This window comes from Loxodonta africana, chromosome 15 (genome assembly GCF_030014295.1).
Source record: "Loxodonta africana isolate mLoxAfr1 chromosome 15, mLoxAfr1.hap2, whole genome shotgun sequence".
Classification (NCBI taxonomy): Eukaryota; Metazoa; Chordata; class Mammalia; order Proboscidea; family Elephantidae; genus Loxodonta; species Loxodonta africana.
In genome coordinates this window covers 36265979-36288321 of record NC_087356.1, presented here as the reverse complement: position 1 = coordinate 36288321, position 22343 = coordinate 36265979, and the positions used below count along the sequence as shown (strand labels likewise).

The 22343-nt window shown below is 38.0% G+C and overlaps 1 protein-coding gene across 6 annotated transcripts in view; it reads right to left on the bottom strand.

Moving 5' to 3' along the window:
- Positions 1-22343, bottom strand: part of CTNNA2 (catenin alpha 2) — a 1142650-nt gene that overhangs the window by 38627 nt on the left and 1081680 nt on the right. For 5 of the 6 annotated variants that reach the window (XM_023552816.2, XM_010593677.2, XM_003413708.3 and 2 more), the window contains 2 exons: positions 9666-9771; positions 4744-4878 (listed from right to left, as the gene is read on the bottom strand). In XM_023552816.2, the coding sequence (XP_023408584.1) occupies positions 4744-4878; positions 9666-9771 (241 nt within the window). The remainder of the gene's footprint in view (positions 1-4743; positions 4879-9665; positions 9772-22343) is intronic. The other variant, XM_003413709.3, reaches the window with a different exon arrangement.

Below are 22343 nucleotides of genomic sequence, written 5' to 3'. Positions count from 1 at the left end.
TTGAGAAGTAAAGATACCCTAGTTAAAAGCTTACTATAGATAGCATCAGAAATATTGCTTAAGGTAAATAATGGTCTACACTATCAGGTGCAATGCTTATTTCAATGAAAGTTTCATACCATTGCAAAATACTGGCACTTTTTCTATAGAGGAAACACAGAACTGTTCAAATAAATGTCAGTGCTCATCTCAACAGGTCACAATTTAAAAAATACATAATACGTACATACATATATATATACACATACATATACGTATAGCATTGTACAAAAAAACCTCAAATGATAATGGATCAGATAGGTCACAGTTACGAGCCATTTGTTCAGTTCTGATTATTGCTTATTAGACAGGTAAAGGAATATATGTCAAATCAAGTGATATGTGTGTGAGAGTGCACCTATGTCTTTTTTATTACACGCTGGTGTAAGGTAGGTTTGATTTGAATATCATCCCTTCCAATATTTCTAGGAATGTTTTTCTTCTATCAGTATAAATATTCATTTTATTTTCATTGGAGTCCAAATTTTTTTTTAATGATGTGAAACATGGGCAAATAAAAATGACTGTCATTGACTCCTGATTCTCCAATTTTCTCTTTGCCAATTCACATCCTACCTGTGTCACAATTATACCTGCTCACCCTGTCAAACTTCTCTCCACAATCCAGTTGAGAGGAATTCAGATTTGGAAAGGGGAGATTTAAATGCAGAGAACAAATGCGGCATAGATACATGCCTGAAGCTACCTCCCACATTAGGGCAGGCTTCTCACTCTCTCAGGAAAGGTTCAGGGCTCCATTCAATCAGCAGAGAACAAATGCAGCATAGATACATGCCTGAAACTACCTCGTACATTAGGGCAGGCTTCTCACTCTCTCAGGAATGGTTCAGAGCTTCATTCAATCAGCCGGAGGAGTGGTGCAACTAACGTCCTTCACCTCCAAACTCTGTTCATGTAACTGGATGACTTATTCTATCCTTCCAGGATTTTGTTAGTATGAAGACAGACATGGCTATGCAGTCACATTCATTAAAATTTGTACCATTTTCACGTAAGGTACAGCAGAATCCACCCCCATCCCCCCAGCCATTTCTGGCCTAAACATTAAATTCCTGTCCTGAGCAGCTCTTCTACTCTGGTTTCAGTTTTACAATGAAGCTCCTGTTATATTTGAATTTTTTTTTTTTTTTATTTTAGGTTGAGTTTTTCAGGCTTACCAGAATGCATGATATTCAATGTGCCTAATTATAAAATTCTGCATGAGTGTATCCAATCTCATTTAGAACAATGCACAAAGTGAAGCTAAAGATAACCAAAGGTCATGGAATGATTTTTCTTTCTCCGCACCCATATGCATGTCTCCATTTTTAAAGTTAGACAGTGCTCAGTAAATTCTCTGAACCTGAGCAAATAAAAACCTTAGTTAAAAACATGATCATCCAATATGCAGGTAATTTCCATATCATGGCTATCTTTATTAATTTGGAACATATTTGTATCCAAAATCATATTTACATTTTTTTTTTAATTAGCTCAACTTTTCTCCTATGGCGAATAGAATGCTGTCACATTTAACAGACATTACCTGCCCCAAACTAATTTATGATAAGCTATATTTAAGTTTCTCTTTCCCTTGTCTTCCCTTCCTTCCTTCATCCCTCCTTCCCTCCCATTTTCCTTCCTTCCCTCTCTATTTTTCTTCTTTCAACACTCCTTGTTCCAAAAAACATGTAAACTGGCTTAAGAGAGTAAGTAAATAAGCAAGCAAACACTAAACGAACCAAACAAATAAAGCCAGCTTATAGACTAACTAGTTGTTTTATCTGCTGGGACTCAATTTCCTGCACTTTTTGATCTAACATTCTACTAGTATTTTTATTTTATTTTTCCCCATCATTATCACTTAGTACCAGTTTAAGCCAAATTAGCTCACAAATGTAGCTTCTACTTGGAAATTTATTAAGAATAGGACCTTTTGGTTATTGAGAAAGGATTAAGTCAATGAGTTAAAAAACTTGATTCCCAGACAGAAAGCTAATGGTGCTTTTTAGACAGTAGTTGTGTGACCAAAGAAGATATACATATAGACACACATTCTAGACTGCTTTATTTCTCCAGTTCCCCATCATGACCCATGAAGAGCTTGTATATCCATTCTCCCCATGACTTGTTCAGTGTTCCTGCCCCACCTCTCATGTCAAAGGCAGACACAGCGGAAGAGGCCTTTCCCAGTTTGTACACACAGAATCACATAAAACATAAACATGCTGACACGGTACATACTTGTTCACATGTGCATTTTGTTTAACATATGTTCATCATGTCAGCACAAGGCTATAAAAAGATAGCTCTTGCTTTTGAAATCCAAACCATTTTTCTTAGCAAAATGGAAATAATATATCCATATCTCTTCTATTTTAGTAGAGAATTTGACCTCTAACAAATACATAGCCCTGTGGGCTTTCATATATTTTGGAGAAGAAGCCACAGTTTTGAATCCCATATTCATATATACTCAGGGAAAAAAGGAAAAGAACTATCAAGTATATATATATACGTAATTGTACATTAAACTACAGTGGCCTCTCCAGAAAAAAACAGCAATTTTTTTCATGCCTAACCACAAAGTAAATGGTGCCCAAAGGATGGGTGCATTTTCTTGGCAAAATCATTGAAAAGTTTGTGTGTATGGGGTCTCACATTCTTGACTTGCAGAACTTCTAAGGGGGTTCTTTATGGCTATTTTGTGAAATAAGTGTATTGATTTCTTTCTCCATTGGCCGTCAGTGTAGGAGGATGAAGAATAAGATGGAAGCAGAAGTGGCAAAGACAAGCAGACTACAGATGCAAATATGGCACCAAACAGCAATCAAGCTTGGAAGACTCATGAGAGGCCAAGAGCAGGCCCCAAACTGCACGATATGTAGCAATATGATGCATTTGACTCAGAATTATTATAACATTCCTCTAAAAGAAGCCTTCTCCCATGCAAGGATTTATGAACATTGCCAATAAGCCTCAAAGAAGGAAACAGGCTTCTTGATAGTGTTCTCAATCTCAAACACCTTCACAAATGCCAACAGTGCAAGTGATAAAAGCCAGCGATGGTTTGGGCTATATCTAAATGAGGAAAAGACAATGGAAATGAAACTCTGGAGGCAGTGACCACTAACAATGGGTACTGAGAGGATGATGGAAAGCAACTCTGCTGTTAAAATATCGTCCAGAATGAGGTTGTGGAGTCGGAGATCCACAAAGATGCTTTGTGCATCCATGTAAATAATAAGAGTTGGAAAGTAACAAATGAAAGCACATGAGGCAAGCTGAACAAAAAGCACTCGGTTCCACAGTTGCTGTGCACAGATGGACATGAAAGCAGAATGGTATGGGAAACTATACCATCGAGGCTGAAGATAAGAAAGAAAGCAAGGGAGATGCAATGTTTTGATCACTTCTTGGCTGAGAGACTGCTGGTAATCACCAGCTTGGCAGAGAGGACACACTGAAAGACAGATTGCTCTTGGTTGTTGAAGAATGTTGAAGCAGGACCATTTTGGAAATGCAAAGAGGTGACTGAGCTTTGGGAAGAGGCACAAAATAGCCAATTTATTGAACTCTGGGTGGGACTGCATGGAGTGGGCTTTCCAGACGGTACCTCCATGCCAGCCAGGTCAGCACTTTTCCCAGCTATATTTTCTGCAAGGCAAACAATATAGGAAATGAAGCATTTGGGTTCAAGAATCATTTTTCCACATATTTTTTACTTAACAGTCAAGCTGCTGAATTTCTGAAAATGGCTTTAGAAAGAATTGAGCTTGTGAACAGCCTGATTTTTACAAGGCATTCACCATGTTGAAAATGTTATGCTCCTGGTAATGCCACACTTAAAATGACAGCATCATTGTTGACTGGGAAAAGAACTAAAGGTGGCAGAGCCACACCTCTGGACTCACAAACAATTTACAATAAAGGACACCCTTGTGTTGAGAGGAAGGGACTGAGGGAGGAAAAGAAGCCAAGGTGAAGAACCTCAACACATACATTTGAAATCTTGCCAAGAAATTGTGATTCTTCTAAATATTTGTTGAACTTTCCATATCTATGCATTTGATGGGAATGGACCCAGTAATTATATTTTCATGAGAAGAGCAATATTAGAATGATTGAGCAAAGGATATATAGTTGTTAGTGTTTGACAACTATGTTAGTTTTTGGCAACAGCACATCAACCTATATAAAATTCAAGCATCTTCTAGCTTTCAGGGGTTACGAATAACCTAGTATGCATTGGAACCTGAATGAATGAATTCCTACTGTTGCCATCATCTCTAACATGTGAACACAATCCACACATAGAGAGGCTGGCTCCTGAAGAGAGAATGAAAATTACTACAACTAACAAAGGGAATAAACTCACAATAGTAAATATTCAAAAGCCCCAAATAATTATCATAGTCATAGCTTGGCCATGAGTTTCCAGACTCTGAAATTAGTTTTCTTGTGAAGAATGGAGATTTTACAAGGATAGTATAAACATGGGGTAATTGGAAAATCAAATCGCTCTTTGTGAGTTATTGTAAACTCTGGAATAACGGTGATAACATTTATTAATAATAATAATAAAAAAATCTTCCCTATGAACCACTGTAGCTTGGTGCTTTTAGCAGTACTGTTGCCAAGAATACTGGCTTTGGAAGTACAACAGTGGGAACTTGATATTGCAAAGCCCAAGTCCCGGCTTACCCCTGATACAATGAGCTCTCCTCCCAGATTCTGTACTTCTGCCTTCACCTTGCTGCAGATATTGAGCTGATGGCAATACAAGGCAATTCGTTGAAGGTAGGCTAATAAATCCTGCTTACATGCTGAATCAGGACACTATAAAACAACAACAACAAAAAAACAAGTCCTCTCAATTAGCAAGTACTCTTTAGTTTCTAACACTTGCTATATATAAAAACTACAAGAAAGAATGGTTTCAGTGTCACGTACTTTAATTACATCCATTAAACTTAACTTCTCCACAGTGTATTTTAGGAAGGCTACAACCCATAGTTTAGAATGGTTGCCTCTACTTCAGTAATATTTTATAAAGAGAATGTTCGAAGATCTTCCAGAAAGTCTTCCTGGAACTACTGTCAATGGTTATGAGTGTTTTTAACCAGTTGTCTTCTGAACTGTTAGGAAAATTAAATATTCTCCACTTTTTTTCCTGGTACTGCATTCAACTTTCACTTCATGAAAAGTTCTTTTAATGCAACCAAATAATAATGCAACAGTAGCATAATAACCACCAAAGCAATGGTTGCAACAAGGAAATTCCCCTGTGTGGCAATCTCTCTGCTACGCCATGGGGTAGAATTTCAATTCAATTAGCTGGGGAAAAAATCAATTATTTTCTTTTATTTTCAAAGGAATATGGCATTCATTCAAACAAGTCTATACTACTTTTTATATTCCCATATTTATCAAAAATGTTATCAATATAATAAACTCCCTTTAAAGGAGCAACTCTAGGGTAGTTAACAACTACCGTAAGAGGAATAGATTCCAGCAGAATGAAGGTGAAGCCAATTGGAATTAATTCTGAAGGCTTTCAATGGATGCACCAGGGTCAATTACGGTTGTTGTTGTTAGTTGCTAGTGAGTTGGCTCTGACTCACGGCAACACCATGTACAACAGAATGAAATATTGCCTGGTCCTGCACCGTTTTCACAATCATTAGTATGTTTGAGTCCATTGTTGGGGCCACTGTGTATTTTGAGTACTTTCCAACCTAGGAGGCTCATCTTCCAGCACTATATCAGACAACATTCTATTGTGATCACAGGGTTTTCACTGCTGAGTTTTTGGAAGTAGATCACCAGGCCTTTCTTCCTAGTCTGTCTTAGTTTGGAAGCTCCACTGAAATCTGTCCAACATGAGTGACCCTACTAGTATTTGTACTACCCATAACATAGTTTCCAGTGTTGAAGGAACACGCAAACTACCACAGTATGACAAACTGACAAATAGGTGGTACAACTGTGGTTGTTCTTGTTGTTGTTGTTAGGTGCTGTCAAATCAATTTTGACCCCATGTGACAGAATACAACTGCCTCAAAGGGTTTTTAGACTGTAATCTTTAGGACAGCAGATTGCCAAGTCTTTCACCTGTGGAATCACGGGGTGAGTTCCAACCACCAGTCTTTCAGTTAGCAGCCAAGTGCTTAACCGTTGCACCACCAGGGCTTCTAAACTCATTGCCCTCAAGTCGATTCTGACTCACAGTGACCCTACAGGACAGAGTAGAACTGCCCCATGGGGTTTCCAAGGCTATAATCTTTATAGAAGCAGACTGCCACATCTTTGCCCTGAGGAGTGGCTGGTGGGCTCAAACTGCCAACCTCTCAGTTAGCAACCAAGCGCTTAACCACTGTGCCACTGGGCTACTAGGGAGTTTGAATTCTCCTTGTGACTGAAGTGGTTAGATGTCCATTAAGTACAGAGTTTAGCAGAATTCTTCCATCAACATTTATAGAACTCACTCACACATGTCTGAGACTACAATACCTAATGGCTACCCAGCACTTTAAATATATTCATACTGCTATCAAATGCTCAGCTCAAGCTGCCCTAGGCCATTTAATAGTTCTGGCTTAATTGGGCTCTCGTCAAGGAAATATAACCACTAGATAGCTTGATGAAAAACAGTAAGATATAAGCACCTACAGTCAAAACTGAAGTTAGAAAAAGCTAAGTTTCCTTCAAGCTCCAGAAAGAGAATTCAAGAAAGAATTCGTCAATACAGAGAAGTCAGTGGTTTTGACATATCATTTATTTAATATGCGACAAAGGGGTCTCTTTTATGCATAACACTTACCATTGTGGTATTTTTTTCACTAACTGTATTTATCAAGAAAGAATTCCAGACAGACAGTTTTAAAAAAAAAAAGACTGTTTTTAGCTTCCTACAAATACTTAGTACTGTAATATTTATTCTACTCCAGAGACCCATATACTGAAAGGAATGAACTTTAAAATGATATCTCCCTAAAGGACTGAGAAGGTTTTCAATACAAATACCTAGCAGCAAATTAAACTGGAAGTTCTATCTCAATAGAACGGTAATTAAAAATGCAACCGAGTGTAAAAAGTTTATACTGCATGCATACCTTGAATCTTCATAAAAATATTTTCAGGCAAAATAAAGGCAACCAATCAACCCCTTGGTAACGTTCATTCCATTCTTTTGTTTAAAACAAAGCATTTAAAGCACGCACAAAAAGGTATGATGGACCAAGGAAAATACTTCTACACCATGGAAACAGGTGTAGAGTTTGAGAGATAAATGTCCCATTCAGACAAAACTTAAAAAAAAAAAAAAATTGCAAGGTGCTTCACAGCTAATCACAATAAGAATGCCATAAAGAGAGAGTTGTATATAACCCTCATCTGTTTATTTTTTAAAGTCATTATTAAATAGCAAAGGAGTCCTGGTGGCACAGTGCTTAAGCACTCAGCCTCTAACTGATAGGTAGCTGTTCGAACCCACCAGCCACTCCGCAGAAGAAAGATGTGGCAGTATGCTTCCGTAAAGATCACACAGCCTTAGAAATCCTAAGGGAAAGTTTCACCCTGTCCTACAGCGCTGCTTTGAGTCAGAATCAACTCAATAACAACGAGTATGGTTTGCACAGGGTCTCTGTGAGTCAGAATTGATTCGACGGCAACAGATTTATAAAATAGCATGTTAAATACTTTGACACTGAATCTCAAAATAAATCTAGAATCCTAGTATGTATGTGTGTTTTCCGTATATCGAAACTGCTTTGGGCTATTGGTTTCAGTTGCCTAATTCTTGGAGAATAAACTCCAAAAATGTAAGGTCAAAATGAAAAATATAACCAAAAATGTTGAACTTTAGGAGACCAAACACATCTAGCCATTAAGATTCAGAGTATAATGGAAAAGCCATCTAAACCCCACCCACCGAGAAGGAAAGTCATTCCTAACAAAAGTCTTCCCAGATCCATTTTTCAATCTCTGGTCACCCTGTTCATTCCCATGTCCCTCAATATTTGCAGGGAAAAATGTGGCATTTTTATTCCATGCATCTTTTCAAGTAGGTTAAATTGGCTTTCTTTTCTTTTATGTGAACTTTCTGGGATACCTGTGGAACTCTGTCCAATGAAGCTTATCTTATAGTTTAAACTTCAGGGTACCTTGTAGTTTGTATTTTCCTGAAAGTAGAAATAGCAATAATTTAGTCTTCTACTTCCAGAAATGAGGTTCCTCAAATTATGGTAATTCTTGATTTATTTAATAATGCCAACTATTAAAAAAAACCATTGCCATTGAGTCGATTCTGACTGCTAGCAACCCTATGGGACAGGGTAGAACTGCCCACAGAGTTTCCAAGGAGCACCTGGTGGATTCAAACTGCCAACCTTTTGGTTAGCAGCAGGAACTCTTAACCACTACACTGCCAGGGTTTCCTGTCAACTATTAAGCACTTCAAAAAAAAAAAAAGTCAAGGTAAGCAAAAAAAAAAAAAAAAAAAATGCCCCAGGTTAGCCATCAAATGCATTTAAAAAAAATTAAATTCATAAAATTTATTATTTGTAAAGTCCATGAGACAATCTGTCAGTTCTTATTTTGAACGTAATCCTAAAAGTTTAATCTTTTGTTTTTCTCAGCCTTTAGGAGATGAGAGAATTTGGTATGGACTTAAAGGATTCTGAAGCCTGAGATGTTGAAAGAAGCCAGTATTTAGAAGAGCAAGCCTAATTTTAAGGAATGAGGTGGGGAAACTATACTAAGCAATACCAGGACTCAACAAACTGGGCCTTTATGGAGAAAAAAGCAATCCCATACCTTTCAATATCTCTGAAGTATATTACTGTATTATAGTCTAGTAAGCAAATCTATGCTCATAACATTGTGTGCACATAATCTTATTAATATTTTATATTTCAGGAACTTATTTTATATTTTATGATGTTTTACATTTGAAATGGTTCAAATTGTAAGCCACTGTTGCTTAAAAGGATTAGTACCAGTTATCTGGTAATGTCTATTACCTAAAGTACTCCTACAAAAAATGAAACATTACAATAAGGCATACTTAATGTAGGATCTTAGAGTTCAAAATGAAGCTAAATAAAATGAAAAGCCTGGAAACAAACTCAAACATTCGAGGTGAAATTGAGGACTATTTTGATGTCTGTGCTCATTTGGCCTGAAAGCACAAGCGATATTCTGAGAATTTTATTTATCTCTGATGCCTTTGAGTCTAGCTGAAAATTAAGGTGAAATCTGGAGCTTCCATCCTGTGGATTAATACCATTTATGAAGAGCATTGATACAGTGAGATTAATATTAAATAGCAAGCGACAACATTCTTTCTTTCTTCCCTCCTTTACAAGACTTTCTGAATGAGGACAACCGGGATATTCCTTAACTCTAGTAGGTACTCTTCTTTCCCAAGGAGTTCATGGCCATATGAACCCACCTCTGCCATCAGCTCGGTCTCAATAGAGTTAGAGGCTAGTTTGTAAAATGTTAGTGATACCCACAATTCATTCTTCAGAGACATTTTATAGCATGCATAAAACCCATTTGAGAACCCAAGTGCTAATTAATGATTCCACTCAGAATCTGCTCGCTCTTTCTTCTTATGTTACCTGATCAGCCACAGCACGGGCCAATTTGTCCATTCGAGAACCTGCTTCAGCAATTTTCTTGGCAGCATTAATGACATCAGATGTGTTTTTCAATGGGCCTTTGCCTCTGAAACAACATATACAACATAATTAGAAGCCCACTTAATGACAGGAATCAGACAAATGTACCATATCCCTTATCCAGGATTCTGGTTTTGTATTTGATTTGGCTCTGGCTATATGAGTGAAAATTTGAATGTTTTCTTCATTCATTTCAATTTTCATGTTAATAGCCCACTTCAATTCATTTTTAGGGAATATTTTCTCATATTTTGATGTGCAGGCTCACATTTTATCCTTTACATTCATTTCTATATTTTTAAATGGTGGTTCGTTAGAAAAGATGATCACCCCAAGGACAATGGAGATTTAATCTGTAAGTCCTCACCATGTGTCTGATGCTGTTATACACACTACCTCATTTGGCCTCATAGCCACTATAGCAAGCAGGTATAATCGTTCCCTTCTAGAGAGCAGGAAAATGGGCCAAAAAAGATCAATTAACTCATCCAAGTTCACAGAAGTCACAGATTATAAATTTAAAGCAGAGTCCGGCCAAAATAAATACAAATGCATTGTCTTCCACATCTTCCATACCAGGCCCAGCATGTGTGTTGTGTGTGTGTGTGTGTGTGTGTGTGGATAGATTGGATGGATGGACGGACGGACAGACGGAAGGACGGACGGGCAGGTGGGTGGGTGGATGGATGGATAGATAGGTAAGTAGATAGGTAGGTAGGTAGGTAGACAGACAGACAGACAGATAGACAGATGGCGAGTAAGCTCTGGTGGCAAAATAGTTAAGTGCTCAGCTGCTAATTAAATGGTCAAACCCACCAGAAGCTCCACAGGAGAAAAGACCTAGTAATCTGCTCCCATAAAGAACACAGCCTAGGAAACCCTACGAGTCAGTTCCACGGTGTCATATAGGGTCAATATTAGTCGGAAGTGACTAGGCTACCCACAACTACTATGTATGTATATATAGTCCCTGGATGATGCAAATGTTTTGCACTCAACTACTAACTGAATTGGAAACCCTGGTGGCATAGTGGTTACATATGATGGCTGCTAACCACAAGGTCAACAGTTCGAATCCACCAGGCACTCCTTGGAAACTCTATGGGGCAGTTCTACCCTGTCCTATAGGGTTGCTATTAGTCAGAATCCACTCGATGGCAGTGGTGGGTTTTACTAACTGAATTATGGTGTTGGTGAAGACTACTGAACATACCATGGACTGCCAGAATGAACAAATGTGTCTTGGAACAAGTACAGCCAGAATGCTCCTTGGAAGTAAGGATGATGAGACTTTGTCTCACGTACTTTGGACATGTTATCAGGAGGGACCAGTCCCTAGAGAAGGACATCCATGCTTGGTAAAGTAAAGTGTCAGTGAAAAAGAGGGAGACCTTCAACGAGATGGATTGACATAGTGGCTGCAAAAGTAGACTCAAACAACAATGATTGTAAGGATGGCACAGGTAGTATTTCATTCTGTTGTACATAGGGTCACTATGATTCGGGACCAATTCGATGGCACCTAACAACAACAACAACTAATTGAAAGGTTGGTGGTTCAAACACAAACGGCAGCATCATAGAGGAAAGGCCTGACAATCTGCTTTCATTAAGACTCCAGCCAAGAAAACCCTGTGGTGCTTAGTTCTACTCTAACATATGGGGTCTCCAAGAGTGGGAATCTACTCGAAGTCAAAGGGTTATATATACATATGTATATTATATTTGTATATCTTTTAAGGTTAATTTGGCAACTTGAGAAACAATTGTCTCTTGCACAAAATGGGGAAATATTTGGCCAAAATTGCAGAAATCTTTTGAGCTGTTATTCCCTTTGGCATGTTGCTTCTAGTACTGACTTACAAAGGAGCACACAAAACAATGTGCAACAGTAAATAACTTTATTCTTCCAAACGACCCAATGTTTTCAATCAGGTGACATTTGGTAATTTAATATTTAACTGTAGTATTTAATATTAATAGGTCTTAATATTATGAGTATTGGAATATTTAATATTATAAAGCTTTCAGGAAAATGAAACTAAGCTGCATCATGAATTTTTTTAAACAAAATGTAGGGTGGGATATAACTTCTTTCTCCTCTCTGGAGAGGTAAAAAAGGAATAATTGATTAAATATATTTACCTTCATTTGTTAACATTGCTACTTATCCTGGTCTCCTTATATGCATTTAACATCAATGCATTTTTCAAGGTTATAAGATTACATTCTTATAGTTAGGAATATGGACAAAAAGTACTCAGAAGGGATTTACGTAGATTGGGTTATATAGAGCGGGCAATGATCGCCATTGTTACATAATATTTTATAAACTGGAAGAAAAAGTGTCTTTCTTTAAATAAAGGGCACAGTTGGATTTTGTTCAATTTTCCTTCCTCCTTATTTCTCTTCTGGCATTTTATTACATTAGTAGCTAAATGTAACGTGTATTGAGTTCATGTCAATGCTTAAACACACACATAGGAAAATTCAAAAATTAAGGTATTTCTCTTTTACTGTGTTAACGTTAACGCTTCCTTAAAGAACATTAGTTTTTCAGCGGCTATTTAGATTTTAAAATATGGACAGAGACCTCACATATGAATTTTCATGTAATGTGGATGAGTTAAAGATTCTGTGACAATTTGGCTCCTATTCCCTGACATTACCTTTTTAATATCCCTAAATACTGTTTTCATTTCTTTGTTTGTTTTATTCTTTTTGTAAGGAAAATTTGAAAGCAGTATCTGTCAATGTTATTTTAATAATGCTGTCATTATTCTATACCCATTGCCCTTGAGTTGATTCCGACTCATAGCAACTCTACAGGACGGAGTAGAACTGCCCTAGTATTTCTTCGTAGCTTCCAGAATTCACAAGATCTCCTTCTGCAGTTTCATTCTGACATGTTATTTGTGGTTACTTTCTGCCTTCATCTGTTTCACTTTGTAACCACTCACTTTTAAACAGCTAAGAGCTGCACCCTAATTTTTCATTACCTACAATCGCTTGTGTTTATTTCAAGAATTTCAAAGGATCTAGGAAAACTCTTCTTCATGAACTTTATATGATAACTTTCAACATCTAACTGATTTTGATAAAATGTGCCACATGAATAAAACCAAACCAGTTGCCATTGAGTTGATTACAACTCATGGCAACCCCATGAGTGTCAGACTGCAGCTGTCCTTCATGGGGTTTTCAATGGCTGCATTTTTGGAAGTAGATCACCAGGCCTTTCTTCAAAGGCACCTTTGTGTGGACTCAAACCTACAACCTTCTGTGTTCATTAACCACTTTCACTAGCCAGGGACATCAAGGTAATAACCCATGGCCATTGAGTCAATTCCAGCTCATAGCGACCCTATAGGATATCGGTATAGATCCTGAGTTTGCTGAGGCACAAGTCCCCACTGTATAGCAAAATCACAATTAGAAGCATTTCTTTTGTGATTGCACTGGAGACTACACGTCTCAGACTCACCAGTAAATTGTTATGGGAAAAAAAAAAAGTTTGTCACTTTAAAATTCACATTGTCGACTCAACTGGAATTTCAAATTAAAATTCTTGTTGCTAGCTGGAGACTGGGGTATATTTCATAGAATAGAGAGCAAAACAGAAATGAGATCATCAAATACCATTTCCTTATTTCTAGTTGAGGAAACTGAAACCCAAGTGTGGAGACTAAGTGACATGCCCAAGATGAACCTGCAACACAAAGAGAAAATCAGGTCTAGGACCTATGTTTCCTGAATCACAGTTCAGTGTTTTTCTTGCTGTACATGTTTCTTTCCTATAAGAACAGCTAAAGTGCTATGCTCAGAGAAAAACTAATAGCCTAAGCACATATATCATCATGCAAGAAATAATGAAAACAATAATCATCTGACTCATTGAGTAAGAAATAGGAAGCAATTACTAAAATTATAAGAAGAGATTAATAAATTAGAAAATATAAAAACACTGGAAATAATCACAAAACTAGTTCCAAAGAAAGAAAGAAAAGCAAAGATGTAGAATGATATACTTAGATGGCTATCTACCTAATCTAGAAAAAAAATATAAAACACAAATATTAAAAAACGAAAAAGGTACAAGTGATGTACAAGGCAAGGTCACAGAAGCTCCATAGACACATCCAAACTCCCTGGGGGATGGAATTGCTCAGCTGAGGGTTGTGGGGACCATGGTCTTGAGGAACATCTAGCTGAATTGGCATAACTTAGTTTATCAAGAAAATGTTCTACATTCTACTTTGATGAGTAGCATCTGTGAGCAGCCATCTAGGATACTCCACTGGTCTCACGCTTTCATGAGCAAGGAAGAATGAAGAAAACTAAAGATACAAGGGAAAGATTAGTCCAAAGGACTAATGGACCACATCCACCAGACTGAGTCCAGTACACCTAGACGGTGTCCAGCTACCACCACTGACTGCTCTGACAGGGATCACAATAGAGGGTCCTGGACAGAGCTGAAGAAAAATGTAAAACGATATTCTAACTGAAAAAGACCAGAGTTGCTGGCCTGACACAGACCGGAGAAACCCTGAAAGTAGGGCCCCCGGACATCTTTTCAGCTCAGTAATGAAGTCACTCCTGAGGTTCGCCCTTCAGCCAAAGCTTGGACAGGCCCTTAAAACAAAATGAGACTAAAGGGGCACACCAGCCCAGAGGCAAGGACTAGAAGGCAGGAAGGGACAGGAAAGCTGGTAATAGGGAACCCAAGGCTGAGAAGGGAGAGTGTTGACATGTCGTGGGTTGCTAACCAATGTCATAAGACAATATGTGCACTAACTGTTTAACAAGAAACTAGTTTGTTCTGTAAACCTTCATCTAAAGTACAATATAAAATTAAATAAATAAAGATATAAGTGAAATATCCTTAGAAAAGGGAAAATGAGAAATATTATATGACTACTTTTCTCAAATATTGGGAAACCTAAGGGGAAACCCTCGTGGTGTAGTGGTTAAGTGCTACGGCTGCTAACCAAAGGGTTGGCAGTTCGAATCTGCCAGGCACTCCTTGGAAACTTTATGGGGCAGTTCTACTCTGTCCTATAGGGTCACTATGAGTCAGAATTGACTCGACAGCATTGGGTTTTTGGGTTTTTAAGTGAACTAATATGTTAAGCTAATATATTTTACCAAGACTGACCAGAATGGAGATTTTCAAAATCTTAGCCAGTGTTATATTTATGGAAGAAATAAACAAGATTATCAGAGACCGAGAGAGAATACCTCAAAAAATCAGTAGATTTAGATGGTTTCTCAGGGTAATTCTGCTAAACCTTTAAAGAGTAGATAATTTCAGTGTTATTTAAACTTTTCTAGAATATAGAAAAGGAAGAAAAACTTCCAAAATATTATAATCACATGAACATTGGTATTATAAGAAATAATGAAAACAATAATTACCTGACTCAAGAAGTAAAAAAGCAGCAGGAAGAAAGTGATAAAAATGTAAGACAAAACTATATATTTAGAGGCATATACATAGGTAGTGGAAAACCTGGTGGCGTAGTGGTTAAGTGTTACAGCTGCTAACCAAAAGCGGGCAGCTCGAATCCACCAGGCGCTCCCTGGAAACTCTATGGGGCAATTCCACCCTGTCCTATAAGGTCGCTATGAGTTGGAATCAACTCGATGGCAACGGGTTAGGGTTTTTTTGTTTGTTTGTTTTGGACATAGGTAGTAAAACTGTGAAAAAGAAGAAGGGGAAGGGGAAGAGGAAGAGGAAGGAACAGGAGGTAAAGGAGGAGGCAGAGGACAACAAAGAAGCAGCAGCAGCAAAGAAATGAAGGGAATGGCACTGGTCTTGGCTTAGACAGCCTCATAAAAGCTAATTGTTAAATTTCCAGAAATTCGGTGAGCCAGTTGAAATGTTTATAGCTTAAAATCAACCATTGACAATAACAGTATTTAAACCATGGAAATCACCAAACATTAAAAATGAGTCCCCCGCTGCCTCCCGCCCAGCAAAAAGTCAAGATACCAGTTACACCAATTGAGAGGAAGCATATTATGACCTAGGAAGGGTATATGGGAGGGAGGGGGCTTCTAGAACGGGGCAGTGCTTTTACAGGTTACTTTACGCTAATGACTTAAGTTGTAAATTCATTTTCATGCACTTTATGTACGTTATATTTCATAAATATTAACATTTATTTATACATAAGAAAGACAAAGAAGAATTGATGCCTTTGAATTACGGTGCTGGTGAAGAATATTGAATATACCATGGACTGCCAGAAGAACAAAAAAATCTATCTCAGAAGCAGAACGCTCCTTAAAAGTGAGGATAGTGAGACTTCATGTCATATACTTTGGATATGTTATCAGCAGGGACCAGTCCCTGGAGAAGGACATCATGCTTGGTAAAGTAGAGGGTCAGCAAAAAAGAGGAAGACCCTCCATAAGATGGGTTGACATACTGGCTGATACAGTGGGCTCAAACATAGCAACGATTGTGAGGATGGCTCAGGACCAGGAGGTGTTTCATTCTGTTGTACATGGGGTTGCTATGAGTAGGAACCAACTCAATGGTTCCTAACAACAAAATATTCCAATACCCAAAGTGAATCTTCAATAGCGGTATACAGTAAGTCAGGAGGGTGTTTGCAAACTTATTGAACCATTGTTGTTGTTGTTAGTTACCCTTGAGTCAGCACTGACACTCACAGTGGTCCAATGCACAACAGAACAAAATGTTGCCTCGTCCTGCTCCATCTTTTCAATCATTGGAACGCTCAAGTCTATTGTGGCCACTGTGCATTTTGAGTGCCTTCCAATTTAGGGGGTTCATCTTCCAACATTATATCAGACAATCTTCTCTTGTAATTCATAGGGTTTTCATTAGCTAATTTTGGAAGTAAATTACAGGCCTTTCTTCCTAGTCTTTCTTAGTCTGGAAGCTCTACTGAATCCTGTCCAACATGGGTGACCCTGCTGGCATTTTAAATTAAATACTAGTGGCATAGCTTCCAGCATCATAACAACACACAAGCCACTACAGTATGACAACAGACAGATGGATGATACTCAACCATGTAACCTCCTTCTCAATACCAGGGCTTCATAAAACATGCTTGGGAAATACCACTTCACCAGTCAGCTGAAGCTATATGAAAACAGCACACTAGAAGATCTGAATGAATCTGAGAAGAGGTGAGCAGTTAGTTGAGACTGCAGGACCATGAGCTGAACTACGCAAATAAGTCCCATTTATACTATGCCCTTGCTTACGCATCTAGTGCTGCTATAACAGAAATACCCCAAGTGGGTGGATTTAACAAACAGAAATTTATTCTCTCACAGACTACCGGCAAACACCCAGTGCCGTTGAGTTGATTCCGACTCATAGTGACCCTATAGGACAGAGTAGAACTGTCCCGTAGAGTTTCCAAGGAGTGCCTGGAGGATTCGAACTGGTGACCCTTTGGTTAGCAGCCCTAGCACTTAACCACTACACCTCCAGGGTTTCTGTCTCACAGAATAGGAGGCTAGAAATCCAAATTCAGGGTGTTGGCTCTAGGGGAAGGCTTTCTCTCTTTGTCAGTTCTGGCAAAAAGTCCTTGTCATCAATCTTACCCTGGTCTAGGAGCTTCTCAGCTCAGGAACCTCAGTTCCAAAGGACGTGCTCTGCTCCCGATGCTGCTTTCCTGGTGGTATGAGGCCCCCATCTCTCTGCTTGCTTCTTTTCTCTTTTATATCTCAAAAGAGATTGACTAAAGATACAACCTAATCTTGTAGATTAAGTTCTGCCTCATTAACATAACTGTCTCTCATCCTACCTTATTAAATCACAGAGGCAGGATTTACAACACATAAGAAAATCACATCAGATGACACAATTGTGGACAATCACACACTACATGGCCTAGCCAAGTTGACACCCATTTTGGGGGGGGGACAAAATTCCATTCATAACAGGCCTTGAACCGGAAATATAAATATGGAGAAAATTGTGACAGAAAGCTAAATTGATTAAAGGTAGATCTTGAATAGCAAGCAGAAAGATTTTTATTTCATTCTGTGAGAAGTGGAGCTGATAAAAGTTTCCAAGTAGAGGAAGCTGGATGGTTGCCCTTTAGTATCTGAAGTGGTCTGGTCTGACAGGCTAGAGAATGGGGGCTGAAGGACTAGTCTAGAGATACATGGGCTGAAAAATTCAGTGTCTGAACTAATGCAGTGCTGAAGTTTAGGAAGCGTGGGCTGATAACATAATTTTTAAGTCCACTGTTCAGTATTTCACGGTTGACTGTCTCCTAAAGTTTTTTTTTTTTCTTAGCCTCAGCCTTCTTCTGTTCAAGATCACAACTTCAGGCTCATCTTAAAAGATAGTTCTCTCCCTTGCTATATAATTAAACTTGGTTTTCGTTCCTGAACTGCTGCTGCCTGCACACCTTTTCATATTGGGACACAAGACTGCACATTCTCTTTGTTTCTGAAAACTGACATGAGAAGCATGAATTCGTCCTGTACAGGACAGTGCTCTGCCATTGCCCATGAGATGGAAGTGAAGAATCGAGAGGGGAAAAGACATGAAGCATAATCAGCTTTATCCTCCATGAAGAAGTTATTACACAAATAATGAGGCAGAACCTCTCCAATTTTAATAATAGAGTGGATATCGTTTAGATTACTGAATCAAATTAATGAACTAGCTAGTGATAAGAATAAAACAACAAGCTATAAATGCAAGGATATTTTTGCACCCAAATGCCCTTTAAATGTATGATTTGGTGGGAGTAGCCAAATTTCAATTTTTTTTATCAGCTATAGACTTTCCTTTAAAAAAGAGAAAATATTACATAGGTATACACTGAGATATGGAGCTGAAATTGTTCCTCCTTGAGGTAGAAAATTCAAGGGCAATAATAACCATGAACGTGATCAAGTAAAGTGAGCTTAGACAGGAGGCCACAAAGACAGGCACAAGCCAGCTGCCCCTTTGGAGAAGAACAGTTTCTGCAGAAGGCGGCAACAGCAAAGTGGAGCCTTCTTGCATTCCATTCCTAACTCGTACCCTCCTCTGGTTCTCTGGTCATTAATTACAGTAATCCTTCCTTTGCTCTGACAAAGGGGAAAACACTACTCACCATGCAGTGGAAAAAATGATAACCAGCAGCATCCTAGACATTTCATTATTCAAAACAAAGTGAGATGATTGTATGACATCCCTAGGAAATTAAAGTGGCCTTCCTTTCACGGTTAAAACTACACTTTGACTAATAGGAAGTCTGTTTTATTTAACATCATCTAACAAGACCTTGCAAATATATCTCTCTTCCTTGACCACAGTTTTATATAATCCAGAACATTATAAAACGTTCTCTTGATCTCAACTGTCAACATGACTTGATTCATTATTCACTCTAAACTAATGAGATTATTTGTTCAAATGATGCTATTAATGGATTACATGATATCCATCAGATAAAGTACTACTAAATGTTGAAGCAAGCAAATTAAGTCATCACAGGCCTTGAAAAGCAATGACTAAAGCTGCCATGATAGTCGGATTTGTAGGAAATTCAGACTTGAATCATGGCTCAGACTGTTTTTGTTGTTGATGTTAGGTGCCGTGGAGTTGGTTCCCACTCAAAGCAACCCTATGTACAAAAGAATCATGAATGATGATAGCAATTAGGCCTCTTTAATTAAAAGTATTGGAAAAACTCTCAAGCTACTTACTTTTATAGACTTATCAGAATGATGACACGGGGATATTTTTAAAAGAAAGCAAAATAGGTATTGTTGTTACTAGGCACCATGGAGTCAGTTCCAACTCATAGTGAGCCTATGTATAACAGAATGAAACACTGCCAGGTCCTGCACCATCCTCACAATCATTGCTATGTTTGAGACCATTGTATCAGCCACTGTGTCAATCCATCTTGTTGAGGATCTTCCTCTTTTTTGCTGACCCCTTACTTTACCAAGCAAGATGTCCTTCTCCAGGGACTGGTCTCTCCTGATAACATGTCCACAGCAGCATGAGACGAAGTCTCACCACTCTCACTTTTAAGAGGAATTCTGGCTGTACTTCTTCCAAGACAGATTTATTCATCCATGGTATATTCAATATTCTTCAACAACACTGTAATTCAAATGCATCAATTCTTCTTCTACCAGCTTTCCCATGCATATGAGGCAACTGAAAATACTATGGCTTGGGTCAGGTGCACCTTAGTCATCACAGTGACATCTTTGCTTTTTAACACCTTAAGGTGTCTTTGACAGCACATTTGCTCAAAGCAATATGTCATTTGATTTTTTGACTGCTGCTTACTTGGGCACTGATTATGGATCCAAGTAAAATGAAATCTTTGACAAGTTAAATCTTTTCTCCATTTATTATGATGTTGATTATTGGTCCAGTTATGAGGATTTTTGTTTTCTTTATACTAAGATGTAATCCATATTGAAGGCTGTATTCTTTGATCTTCATCAGTAAGTGCTTAAGTCCTCTTCGCTTTCGGCCAGCAAGGTCGTGTCAACTGCATATCAAAAGTTGTTAATAAGTCTTCCTCCAGTCCCAATGACACATTCTTCTTCATATAGTCCAGCTTTTCAAATTATTTTGCTCAACATGCAGACTGAATAAGTATGGTGAAAGGATACAACCCTGATGCACACTTTTCCTGACTTTAAATCATGCAGTATCCCCTTGTTCTGTTTGAAAGACTGCCTCGTGGTCTATGTACAGATTCTGTAACAGTAAAATTAAGAGTTCTGGAATTCTCATTCCTCACAATGTTATGCATAATTTGTTATGATCCACACAGTGGAATGCCTTTTCATAGCCAATAAATCACAGGTAAAAATCTTTCTGGTATTCTCTGCCTTCAGCCAAGATTCATCCGACATTGACAATGACACCCACTGTCCCATGTCCTCTTCTGAATTTGGCTTCAATTTCTGGACATTCTGCGTCGATGTACTGCTGCAACCAATTTTGAATGATCTTCAGCAAAATTTTACTTGCATGTGGTATTAATGATACTGTTTGATAATTTCCACTTTCTGTTGGATCACCTTTCTTTAAAATGGGCACAAATATGTATCTCTTCTAGTGGGTTGGCCAGGTAGCTGTCTTCCAAACTTATTGGCATAGATGAATGAGCACTTCCAGCATTACATTCGTTTGTTAAACCATCTCAATTGGTATCCTTTTAATTTCTGGAGGCTTTTTTTTTTCTTTTTCGCTAATGTCTTCAGTGAAGCTTGACCTTCTTCCTTCAGTACCATTGGTTTTTGATCATATGCTACCTCCAGAAAAGGCTGAATGTAGACCATTAAGAATTGAGTTGTGTCCTCCAAAAATGCATGCCAACTTGGCTACTCCATGATTCCTAGTATTGTGTAGTTGCTCTCCTTTTTGTAATTGGATGTAATTTTCTTACATGTTGTAAATCCTAACCTCTATGATGTTAATGAGGGAGGATTAGAGGCAGTTATGTTAATAAGGTAGAACTCAATCTACAATATTATGTTGTATCTTGAATCAATCTCTTTTGCGATATAAAATAAAGAATCTAGCAGAGAAGAGAAGGACCTCACTACCACCAAGAAAGAAGAGCAAGGAGTGAAGCATATCTTTTGGACCTGGGATCCCTGTGTTGAGAAGCTCTTAGACCAAGGGATGATTGATGACTAGGACTTTCTCCCAGAGCCAGCAGAAACAGAACACATTATTCTGGAGCTGGTGCCCTGAATTCAGACTTCTAGCTTCCTAAACTGGGAGAAAATAAATTTTTCTTTGTTAAAGCCATCCACTTGTAGTATTTCTGTTATAGCAGCACTAGATAACTAAGACATCTACCAATTCTGTTTGTTACAGTGACTGTGTATCCCTTCCATGTTCTTTTGATGCTTCCTCGCTAGTTTAATTTTTTGTCCATAGAATCCTTCAATATTGCAACTCGAGTCCTGAATTTTTTTTTTTTCAGTACTTTCAATTCGAGAAGTGCCAAGCATGTTTTTCCCTTTTGGTTTTCTAATTCCAGGTCTTTGCCCATTTCATTATAATACTTTACTTTGTCTTCTTGAGCTGCCCTTTGAAATCTTCTATTCGGCTCTTTTACTTCATCATTTCTTCAGTTCCCTTTAGCTACTCTATATTCAAGAGCAAGTTTCAGAGTCTCTTCTGACATCCATTTTTGTCTTTTCTTTCTTTTTACTGGCCTTTTGCTTTTTTCATGTATGATGTCCTTGATGTCATCCCACAACTCGTCTGGTTTTCAGTTATTAGTGTTCAATGTGTAAAATCTATTCTTAAGATGGTCTCTAAATTCAGATGGGATACACTCAAGGATGTACTTTGGCTCTCATGGACTTATTTTAATTTTCTTCAGCTTCAGCTTTTTTTTTTTTTTTAGTCAGCTTAAACTTGTATATGAGCAACTGATGGTCTATTTCACAGTTAGCCCCTGGCTTTGTTATGACTGGTGATATTGAGCTTCTCCATTGTCTCTTTCCACAGATGTAGTCAATCTGATTCCTTTGTATTCCATCCGGTGAGATCTACATGTATAGCTGTCATTTATAATGTTGGAAAAAAAAAATTTCCAATGAATAAGTCATTGGTCTTGCAAAATTGTATTATGCGATCTC